This window comes from Rhinichthys klamathensis, unplaced genomic scaffold (genome assembly GCF_029890125.1).
Source record: "Rhinichthys klamathensis goyatoka isolate OS25496 unplaced genomic scaffold, OSU_Roscu_1.1 h1tg000046l_1, whole genome shotgun sequence".
Taxonomy (NCBI): Eukaryota; Metazoa; Chordata; class Actinopteri; order Cypriniformes; family Leuciscidae; genus Rhinichthys; species Rhinichthys klamathensis.
In genome coordinates this window covers 588,605-600,793 of record NW_026606593.1, presented here as the reverse complement: position 1 = coordinate 600,793, position 12,189 = coordinate 588,605, and the positions used below count along the sequence as shown (strand labels likewise).

Here is a 12,189-nt window from a genome sequence, read left to right as displayed (position 1 = left end):
ATTCCAGTTCTCCTGTCCTTCCTCTCTCTTTCTCACAGTGTAAATTAAGGTCACGTACATTTTGTCTTGAGCCTTTTTCTCCCAAATCCTACAGTCTTAAAGGAAATATAACTTTTATCCCCTAGAACACTTTGAAGTCTTCTAGAATGATACTGGGTAGGATTTATGTTACAAGCTTTGACCACAACTTCCCCTTGTGGTAAATGTAACTCATTAGAAATGTGATTGTTTATGTGTTAACATTTTCATTCATGTGTGTGCAGCTTCAGTAGTCGTTTTATTTATCGTTCTTTTATTAACGGTTGTAAATTAACTTTTTATTTTTTTTATTTATTGATCCAGTCGCAAGGCTTTGTATGTGTCAACAATACTTAGTAGAATTTATTAGTGATTATAATTATTATTATCAGTGATTATAATGATTATAATTAAGTATTTATAAATTGTGCAAAATACTGTAACTATGATCAGCTAGAATCAGCTGAAACAACACTAATTGCCATTGTCTTGGTTTCCTCTATGGAGGACATGCTTGGGTGATAGTTCACCTGAGAATTAAAATTCTGTCATCGTTTACTCACCCTCAAGTTGTTCCAACCCTGAATGAATTTCTTTCTTCTGTTGAACACAAAAGAAGATATTTTGAAGAATATGGGTTACCAAACAGTTGATGGACCCCATTGACTTCCATAGTATTTTTCCCCCCTCCATACTATGGAAGTCAATGGCGTCCATTAGCTGTCTGGTTACCCATATTCTTCAAAATATCTTCTTTTGTGTTCAGCAGAAGAAAGAAATTCATACACACTCATGACTAACTGTGCAATTTCTTTATGATGTATTGTGAATTAAATCGGTTTTTAACAACCATTAGGACACATTTTTTAGTACTTAGGTCACGTTTTCAGAACTCATATGCAGTCTATTTGGGCTAAACTGTGGATCATTGCTCATTGCTTTGGCTACTTTCAAATGACAAAGTCGTTTCTCACTTAGACACAACCTCCGATAAAACTCAGTTTGCACATTTACATACTCTTTCCAAACTGTTAAACTTAAGTTCAAAACTTAAGCTAAAAACAAAAACACAAAAATGAATAAGATGGCAATTAGCTGCATTTTTTACAAGTAATACCACATTGAAATTTTCTGAATCTAAAAAATTAAATACTATCAAAACAATTTGATAGAGCTGAACACCTACATAGGCGTTTATGAGCCATTCACACAGAACGACGCAACGCAGGTCAATGGAGCAAAAAAACTCTATAAAAAACGTGCACTTTAAAAGTTAAACTTATTTTAACTTGAACGCCACAAATGACGCGAACACAACAGTTAATCACTTCCGTCTAGCGCGTGTTTACATAGAAAAAGTAGCGCAGTGTAATGGAAAACTGCGTTCTGTGTGAACCAGCCCTTGGATTTTTTTTCAATTTCACCATCTGTACAAAAGGGACCATTTAGGAATAATTTTGTAATGTAAACATGGACCATGCAGTGAAATGTTGTTTTTGTTTTGTTAAGAGAAATTTTACAAAAGAAAACTGTGTAATGCTACTTGTTGCTAGTGTTTTTTAGGTTGTTGTTTTATGGTTGACAGTGCATTTGTGTAGGCTACTAATGTTATGGAAGAATGACTTGAAACTGTGTGAAGAGTTTTGAAAAAGTGACCCAAGTATTGAGAAATATGGTCGAACGATTGTAAAAAAAAAAGAAAGAAAAGAAATTCGTACCTGAGGAACGAGCTTGCCATGAAGTTTGTCAGTTTTATTTAAGCTAATATCATGCTGAGTTTAGTTTATTGATGTTAGAGTACTAATAGGATCATATTGTTTGTTACCTAAAAGGCACTAGAAATTATAGGCATCTTATTTATAAAGTTGATCATCTTTGGAGCTTTTTGGATGACAATTTTATCTGCATACACATAGATGCTTACGACTAATTGTGTACCAATACATGAACATAAGCATGAAGAAAAAAAGCATGACTGAATAAGCTTAATGTAACAAAAAAATGAAGTGTAACACAAAGTACAGTGTTTGGAGCGAGGTGTTACAACAGTCGACGCATGCGTGTATTCATCAAAGCTCTTATGTTAAACTGATTTTAAAAGCAAATAAATTATATGATTCCCTCAAGTTTTGTAAAGTCTTATTTCATCGATATATACACAAACATATACAAAGACACTGTTTAGATTCCTTAATGAATCTGACCTTAAATATCCTTTCACATGTAAGTTTAAAATATTCTAGCTGACCACCCAGTGTGATTTAAGGCAACCGTTATTTTAGAATGCATCACATCATTATTATAAACCTTTATAATGATTATGTTAGCTGATCTATAACGCGCGATGGGCGTTGCCATGTTAGTGCCACAATTCAGAAAATATTATCTGTCGGATTTACAACATGTCAATTCATCCACTTCTCCCGAAATACTTGAAAGTAAGTGGCCGATAAAGTGGGAGAAGACTAGAGTAAATTCTATAGTTGGGTCATTCTACGGAAATGTCCATTTTTCTGTCCCTAGCCTTTACACAAATATTACACTTAAAAAAAAACACTTTAGAATTACAATTTCTTTACATTTTAAAATCAAACAATATGTTATTTGAACAATTACACCTTCTTGAGCCATCAAGTGGCAATATTTTATTTTTTATTAATTATATAGAATTCCAAGCACTACAGAAGTGCTCGTCCCCACAGTCATGCACAGAGGGAAAATGCTTTATTTTGAGGTCAATAACAGGTTTTTACACCATTTAAAATAGAATAATGTATACATAACTATCAAATATGTTATGTAAATGACATAAAAAAAATGCAGAATAAATATTATAAAATTTATAATGAAAGTAGTGGTCCCCTGGAGTTTACTCACTGGTGTTACCGTTAAACAAAAATCTCTTATTTTGAAATAAAAATCACACTGATGACATCACTTGACTTCCTTCTTCCAATTTCCTGAATTTCTATGAAGAAAAGCCCATAATAAATCCTCAGTCTCTTTTCAGTTATCAGAAATATTCTCATTTATCTTATGATTTCATATGAAGCTTTTAGTTGAAAGTTAAAAAAATGAGAATACAAATGGATTAAACTACTTAATTTAGTTAGTATACCATGATTGACAACATGTGGTTTGATACCTTGCAGCAGCCATTTTGTAAAATGAATTTTTCATGAAAATTGTCACTGGTGTTACTGTCACTGGTGTCCTTTCTTATGGGTAACTCCCATTTATAGATCAACTTTACTCAAAGCTATTCATTTAGATTATATGCCAAATGTAACAATTTAGTCTCATCTACTTAATTATAGTTGAAGAATAATGATATTTGGTCTTATGCATGTCATTGGTGTGTCACTGGTGTTACCGTCTTCCCATTAAATACAATGCCATATGTGACATGATAATAATTTCACATCCATTTAATTCTGCTACACTCAAACGTTAAGATTTAAAGGATTGCATCATTACTTGATTTGAACTGGTTTTCAAATATTTTAATTGTTATAGCAAAAACAAGGCTGCGCAAATGAACTAACCTCATTCAAGCACACTTTTAACAAAAATAAATAAAACAATCTCCTTTTTTGTTGCATTATTATTATTTTTTGGTAACTCTGACTACATGTGCTGAAAAAAAATTGAAATAATATTTCATAAAAAAATTGAATATTGCCAAAGTAGTAAGGTAACACCAGTGACAAAAAAAATGGTACATGCGATCTTTAAATAAATGCACAAAAAATATAAAAGATCATTAAGCTGTCATGTATGCATATTCATAAAGTCAAAGGGTAATCTAATAATGTGGTGTAAGTTTAAATGTTAGAAAAAGAAATACATTTTAAGACATCTTGCCATACCAAAAGTGGACGTTTCTGTAGAATGACCCAGTTACCTAATACCTACACAATGTGTATCTGATATCAATAAAACACGTTGTCAATTTATATAGTCTGTATGATACACTGAACGTTCTAAAAGGTGTGATCGTACGCAAAGGGTTAAACATCTGAACAAACTCCAGGTTTATTTTTGTCCATTTCAGAGTCACACCTCCATTTTAACCATCATCATCCTCCTCCTCATCTTCCAGATCCTCTGTCTCTTCCAGGGCCGCCGTCTGCTCCTCCAGGGCTGCTTGCAAAGCCTGCTCTTCCTCCACGCTGGGGTCCTGGGCCTCTGTGATTTCGGGTCCGCTGGGGTATTCGCTGTGGGGCGGTGGAAGCATTATTGGGGTGTAGGCCTCTCCGATATATTTCAACCCCCAACCGATGTATATGTTTCCAAAATTCCTGAGAGGGAGCAGAAAAATGCTTTAATTCAGCAGAAAAAGCATCAGATTAAAAGAGATGGTTAGATGGGCTGTTAGTAGGTATTTAGTTTTAAAAAGTAAGGTTCTTACTTGCCACTTGCATAAGCATAAGCTCCAGGCCAGAGGTTGGAGCGCAGCACAGCGATGGAAAACTGAGGAATGAGGTAGGAGGAGATCATGGAGCTCCAAGGTGGGGTGTCATGAATCTCTGTGGACAGAGCGTTTTCTGCATTAGAGCTGATCATTTGAACTGTGCTGGAGGTGTATTGTATGTAAATGTGATGCAGTGTGACTGACTTGCATCCTCAGACAGAGGCGTCAGAAGAGGAGGGCCAATCTCAGGCTCCGGCTCGTCAGGTTCTTCCTCCTTCTCTTCCTCCTCGGCATCTTCATCAACGTCATCCGCTGACTTCTTAGTTATGTTTACCCACACACAGCGGCCCTAATATTCACATGTACAGTAATGTGCAAATGTCTTGGAAATGTTTTTATGGTGAAAAATCAAACATACCTAAGCATTCATTTTGCCATTTAATGGGCAGTCAACCCCAAAATAAAAATTCTATTATTTACTCCCCCTCATGTAATTCAAAAACCTGTATGAATTTGGTTCTTCTGTGGAAAATTAAAGAGGATATTTTGAAGAAAGTTTCGGTTCCCTCTATGGAGAAAAATGGATGTCAGTGGAAACAGAAACAGTTTGGTTTTCAATGTTCTTAAAAATATATTTATTGGTGTTCCACAGAAGAAAGAAATGCATACAGGTTTGGAACAATATAAGGGTGAGTAAATAATGATGATTTTTTTTTTTTTTTTTTTTGTGGACTATCCAGTGAGATATTTGTATAAAGATATTTGCACAAAAAGTCGGACATTAGACAATATGATCCACACAGAAATCTGACCTCACTATTATCGAGTCCGTCTGGGATTCCATGAAGAGTGAATGAATTTAATGTAAATACTGTTCATTTTATTGTTTATTTTCATAAAAAAAATGACTACTGAATTTTAAGTGACCATGAATTTATGGTGTAGTTATTTTATTGAGTTATTTGAGGGCCCATGAAAGTTTATATTTTATTTTATTCTTTCAAATTTGGCAAATCTGGTAATTTTCTCTATTTTTCCAAACCATTTGGACCACACTAGCTATGTTTCCATCCACACGTTTTTATCCGCATTAAGTGATATCGAATGAAAAATGTCTTATGGAAACAGTAAAAATCGATTGAATTTCATGAATATCGACTCGAATGAAATACGATCGGTCTCATCGGATTTTATCTTGATCGATATACGGCTTATGCGATAAACGGGGATGGAAACGTTGTTATGGCGCGATCCATTTTGCCGAGTAAAACTTTGTTCGCAAATGTTTGCTTGAATGTTGTGCAATTCGGTGAGAAAATGAATGGAAACACCTTAACATGTCTCAAATCAATTCGATATACCAATTTGATAGCAAAACAGCATGTGACGTCATTACGCACAGGTTTTTATCCACTTTAAAGCCGTTTGATGGAAACACACTTTCACCAGCTTTATTCGCATGAGGGTTTTTTTGACCAAACTTCAGATAATTTGCTTGACAAGTGGATGGAAACATGGCTAATGATTGATATATTGTTATGGTAATATATAACATATGTAAAAGGGACACTGCAGAAACAAAGTGTTACCAAAAACGTACTCCAATATCCACTACTATGGACATTTTAGGGTGGATGAATTCCCAACACCATTTGTCTGTTTCTTACCTGTGTAAGTATGTGCTGTACATGATGGACCCATAGATTCAGAGACTCAGCCATCTCATTTACATGAATGCCCTCAAAGTTAGGATTCTCCTCAAAGCTGTCTCGCAGTCCTTCATCCTCTCCTTCATCCTCCCCAAACTGGTAGAATCCCAGAGGGCTGACGTGCGTGCCGGCTGAGATCCGTGCGATCTGGGCACGCAGGTAGTTGGCCTCATTGCCAGGAAAGGGAGGGAAACTTACAACAGGAGCATCAAGCCTGCCTGAGAAGAGGCTGCGGATCTGCCGTGCTGCTGTGATCTGAGCGGGGGTGACCACCGGCAGTCTGACCCACGGCATGCCGGGCTCTTGACACACAAAATAAGTGAATTTATTGACGCCAGTGTGATTTTCTTCCTTTGGCACTGGCGGAGGTGGCTTGTAAGTTGATTTAGGGGGTGGATCAGCCTGCAAGTAGAGTTCAATCATTTTTGTCAAGTTTGAATGTACAAAGTCTTAAGAATTTTCTGAAGAGACACAGTCGCCACCCAAAGACACACCCATCTAAACCAAGGTGCCACATTCACAAATCATTCATTAAAGAGCAAGTGCCCACGCAAAAGTAAAAAACATAAAATGTTCACAATACAATGAGAATCGAAGTGTCTTAAATGCACTCAAATGTGACTAAGACACTTCGATTCTCATTGTATTGTGAACATTTTATGTTTTTTACTTGTGCGTGGGCACTTGCTCTTTAATGAATGATTTGTGAATGTGGCAACTTGGTTTAGATGGGTGTGTCTTTGGGTGGCTTACGCCCTGTTTACGCACTGTCACACCTGCTGATGATCCTTATTAATTGGCTTCATTGCCCATTTTCTCCAAGGACTCTGATGAAGATGTAACTTTACATCGAAACGTTAGTCATTGTTATGCACCTTAAATACATTTATTAACTAGAAGACATCTGTGCTGCACCGGCGATTCCTTCTTTTTAACCAATGAGGTTAGTTCTCGCATGTCAAGCAGGTTCGGTTGAGCTTCTGTTTATGTTCGCTGATCAATGTTTAAATTCAACAAATTCAATCTGTTAATCATATAAAGCAATCAAGTCTCATCAGAAAATTTGGACTAAACCGCTCAATTCATATGCACTAGTTTTACTATCTCTTTATGAACTTTTTGGAGCGTCAAAATGGTAGTTGCGTAGCTGTCAATGGAGGGACAGAAAGCTCTCAGATTTCATCAAAAAAGATCTTCGTTTGTGTTCCGAAGATGAACGAAAGTCTTACGGGTTTGGATTCGGAACGACATGAGGGTGAGTAATTGATGACAGAATTTTCATTTTTGGGTGAACTATCCCTTTAAAGGTCAGATGACGTTACCAAAACCATTATCTATGGAAGCTTGTTTCTGCCATGGAATAAAAAGATAATTGTGATTTCTTATCTTGCAATTCTGACTGTTTTTCTCACAATTGCAAGTTTAAATATCACAATTCGGACTTTATAACTCGCAATTCTGACACTTTTTATCGGAATTGTGAGATTTAAACTCACAATAGAGAGTTATAAAATCTGAACTGCGAAATATACTGTAAAATATAAAAGAAGCAAAAAGTCGCAATTACATTTTTTATTCCGTGGCGGAAACAAGCTTTCGTTATTTTCTATTGTCAATAGTGTAGCGATGTATAAAGCTCACACAGAAGTCACTTTCAAACCAAGCAGCTTTCTGTTGGTCAACAATGGACATTTTTTGCCTACAAAATTTCACAAATGTGACTGTACGATATTTAGAGCAGTTTCATTTACTTCAGTTGCCGTTTTGTGACTTACCGCTTCTACAAGCTCTGCTTCATCCTTGTCCTCCTTTGACTCTTCCTCTCTCTCCTCATCCTCATTTGATGGTTCTGTGCTCTCCTCCTCCTCCCCTTCACCCTCTCTGAATTCCCCCTCAGCCACCAGGTAGTTGCTCTGTGTGCCGAGGATCTTGCCCCAGATTCGACAGCGCTGGAGACACTGTGTGTCCACCAGTTGTTTTAAAGCCAGAAAGATTCTCTGCATCTCCTCTTTCCCCAGACCCACACCAGCTTGCTCAAAGAAGAACGCCAGTTCTGCAACATTCGGTAGAGGAGAATCCACCTGAAAATGATACAGAAGAATGTATTACAGAAACGTCAAAGTGGTAGTCGCGTAGCTGTCAACAGAAGTACAGAAAGCTCTCAGATTTCATCAAAAAGATCTTTTGTGTTCCAAAGATGAACGAAAGTCTTAAGGGTTAGAAACGACATGAGGGTGAGTAATGACAGAATTAAAAATTTTGGGTGAACTATCCCTTTAAATCACACTCCACAATGTCTGAATGTGATTGCATTAGATGACTACTTACATAATCTAATTGCATTGATTTAATAGACAGCACAAGTACACTTTTCAAGCAAAGCATTTAACAAAAAAGGTTAGGTTTTAACAGTTTAAAAAGCATTATATGGGCCCACAGGAGAGAAACTTACAAGCTCTTCCTCGTGATCACCTTCCCCGCCTGCCGCACGTTTGAAGAGTGTCTTCTGCTGCTCAGCCAGCAACAGAGCTGAGGATGAGGATGGATTGTCACGCAAGGTGTCCTGCTTCTCCTGAAGGATACTTCCTTTCAGCTCGCGACTCATGTCCTCGATCACATCGACAGCATTCTCTGGACGCTCATCCATAACTTTGGTTAACAGTCGTACAAGGTGGTCATAGCTGGACAAAGAAGTTCAGTTTAGAACAAAAACCTCCAAGACTTTTGTTCATCTTCTGAACACAAATTAAGTGTTTTTGATGAAATTTAAGCTTTCTGTCCCTCCATTGACAGCTATGCAAATACCACTTTGACGCTTCAAAAAGTTCATAAACAGATAGTAAAACTAAACCATATTAATCAAACGGTTTAGTCCAAATTTTCTGAAGAGACACGATCGCTTTATATGATGAACAGATTGAATTTAGGCTTTTATTCACATATAACCATTCATCAACTCACACTAGTTGTGGTAAACGGAAGCTCAAGCATGTCCGCTTGATGTGTGAGAACCAATGAGATTAATTCTCATGTTACGCAGCACGTTTGAGCTTCTGTGAGAACCAATAAGGTTAGTTCTCCAGCGTCAAGCAGGTTCGGTTGAGCTTCTGTTTATGTTCACTGATCAATGTTTGAATATGAATAAATTGTATCTGTTAATCATAAAGCAATCGAGTCTCTTCAGAAAATTTGGACTAATCCGCTCAATTCATATGCATTCGGTTTCGATCTCTTTATTAGGCATAAAAAAAAAATTTGTTTGGTTCCGGTTTCCGACCGACCCTGTTAATTTATGTGCGACCCAAATTTATTTTATGAGCTTGGGGAATAAATAATAAAAATTAAATAAATACACTAATAAAAAACTTTGAGGCGAACTATAATTTAAGTTTTTGTACAGCACCGTATTTTTATAGCACGCGATGCAAGATGCCTGTTGTCCTCCAGCAAAACAAACGAGGCAGCTACATCGTTCACACATCGTTCGTCAAACTGAACTATAATACATATAAAAGTCTTTTTTTTTTTAAAGAGTAACCTCCATCCACCTCCCAAGTTTCATTAAAAATCATCCCAAATCCCAATCCCCTCTTCAGCTGTCTACCACTTCTTTCGCCATGTATTTGTTCGTTTCTTTTATGCAATCCAAAACACTCTAAACTGCCGCGCTTCGTATCTCCAGAGCCCGTCTAACTTGTCCGGGACAAATGGATTTTTGAAGGACAAAGTTAGAGAATTTTACTTCCCCGAACGGACAAGTAACTTAGCCTGATTAGAACATCAATAACAAACAAAAAAATAACTAGGGAATCACTAAACCGAGAGAATGATTCTGATTTTATTACAATTATTATAAATTGCGATCGATTGTGGATATGTATTAGTCTACTGACGGTGAGGTTGCGCTGTTGACGCTCGCGTAGCCTCTCGAGGAGAAATCTAACGTTACACACATGAGTGCAGCACACACACACTCAGTTAACAACATACTGCCTATAAAAATCTAAATGTGGAGTTTCTATATTTTAACATATGTGTTAAGCAGCCTCAATTATTTTTCCTGAATACCATATCCCGATTGAAAATGTGACATTGATTTCCTACAACAGTTCAATAAACAGTTAAAATTAAGTCACTTACATTTTAGATGCAATGAATATTGGCTGTTTTTGTTCTGTTTTAGCAGCAAAAATAGTTCCAAACAAAAATCACAGCAGAACCACGGCGCATCTCACAGGAACACTCATCCTGTTTTCATTACTGAATGATTCAGCATTTTGACCGAATCGGTTGAGTCAAAGATTCAATGACCCATTCATTAACATCTGTCTCATTCTTGAATGAATCAACCGTTTAAACGAATCGTTTGAATTAATGAATCAATGACTCACTCATTAATACGGCCGCCTGCCGCCACCTATTGGCAGTTTAGTGTTATGTTTATAAGTAGCCTAGTATACTTCTTTCTAATGTTTCTTATTTGTATATTTAAATAAATTCCATAACGTTATTTTATGCAATTGTAATTTTTCAGTGTAAATTATTTAATTTGATCAGCCCTACCTAGGGTAACAGTATGCTTCATCTTTCATTTTAAATTCCTAAATTTGATCAATAAATTCAATTATTTAGAATAAGATGACACTATAGGGCATTTAATAAGATTGGGGGAGGGGATGCCCTTCAAAGGTGCAGATATTACAATATGCCGATTTAAATATCAAAGCTGATTGAACACTGATGAGAACATCGCTTCAGAATAAAAAATAAAAAATAAAAGCAACTTTTTTACTCTGACAAGTGAATGACAGATTTACTTGTTCGGAGGGCAAGCACATGAAAAGGCTTAAGGTCGAGCCCTGAATAATTTCCTACCTATCCCCTTGCTGCTGCCACTGAAAAAAAAAAAAAAAAAATCCCTACTGACCCATGACCTCAACTGACAACCAACCGGAACCAAACTTTTTTTTTTTTATGCCCTAGGCTTCCATTTTGAAGCGTCAAAGTGGTAGTTGCAGTAGCTGTCAATGGAGGGACAAAAAGCTCTCAGATTTCATTAAAAAGATCTTCATTTGTGTTCCGAAGATGAACGACAGTCTTCAGGTTAGGAACAGTAATTAATGACAATTTTAATTTTAGGGTGAACTAAACCTTTCTGTTCTCCAAAATATCGGCATTTTTGTAACAAAGTTACAATGACAATTACAATTAAATAAATATATTAACTGCTAACATAAATGTAAGTTCAGACAAGTGTTCTGGCAAATAATGCTACCTATCATCAGACAGTGCTACCAAAACTATATTTTCATTGTAGGTGTAGGGTAGGTAACGTTAGGGCTAATAAAGCCTCAAACCACATAGTAATGTTGGGAGTGATGGGCAGCATTTTTCGTTGTCGAAGAACACCAGGACTTGTAGCCACAGGATTACTCAGTGTTAAACAGCATGTCCCCATTGTGACAACGTGCCCCACTAGATCAAAATATACGGTTATATTTTTTTCATATAGATATATTGGCAATAACGGTGGAAATGTGTGTTGAACTGAATGTTCGTTGTCTTCCAATTAACGTTACAGTTCTCTGTTTAGCGTCTGTTAAGATAACGGTGCTTTATAATGAATTAATAATTGTAATAACTTTAAAAAGGCGAAATACTGAATAGAACTAATGTGATATAACAGTTACTTACAGATTGAAGTTTGTTTTAGTGCTGTTCTTCATCATGAAAGCCTTAAAACGAGCCGCCGCCTGCAGTCGCTCATTGTTCAACGCTTCCTCGGTCATCTCCATTTTGGTAAAATTTAAAATTGTCGTCGACTAATTAAAAACAAACGGTAACTTATATATAGATATTTTTAATCCGTTTTCACGGATATTCGCTTATATTTTAAAGCAAATCTCCATGCACACAAACATCAGCGCATTTCCGCATAACAATTCCGTTGCCATGGAACTGCTGTGTAACTACAACAAACGTGTTGCCGAGTAGTTGGCCGAATGCTGTCAAAATGAACAATCATGACAGACTGAAGTACAATGAAGC

The 12,189-nt window shown here is 36.5% G+C and overlaps 1 protein-coding gene across 1 annotated transcript; it reads right to left on the bottom strand.

The window, feature by feature from the left end:
- Window positions 1-4,037: 4,037 nt before the first annotated feature.
- rsph4a (radial spoke head component 4A) lies at window positions 4,038-11,983 on the bottom strand. The gene is made up of 7 exons (XM_056247316.1): window positions 11,836-11,983; window positions 8,594-8,822; window positions 7,917-8,222; window positions 6,100-6,543; window positions 4,637-4,781; window positions 4,430-4,547; window positions 4,038-4,319 (listed from the first exon to the last, which is right to left on the bottom strand). Exons 1-7 carry the CDS (start codon window positions 11,934-11,936, stop codon window positions 4,088-4,090), a joined length of 1,575 nt encoding a protein of 524 aa, XP_056103291.1. The 5' UTR covers window positions 11,937-11,983; the 3' UTR covers window positions 4,038-4,087.
- Between the last annotated feature and the right edge of the window lie 206 nt (window positions 11,984-12,189).

Bases quoted from the DNA above. Each gene is read 5' to 3' on its own strand.
- rsph4a (XM_056247316.1), bottom strand. From the start codon at position 11,936: ATGGAGATGACCGAGGAAGCGTTGAACAATGAGCGACTGCAGGCGGCG. The intron at 6,544-7,916 runs GTAAGTCACAAA...CTCTACTTGCAG, and splicing joins AAGCAGAGCTTGTAGAAGCG to GCTGATCCACCCCCTAAATC. The intron at 4,782-6,099 runs GTAAGAAACAGA...TGTGAATATTAG, and splicing joins TACAGCACATACTTACACAG to GGCCGCTGTGTGTGGGTAAA.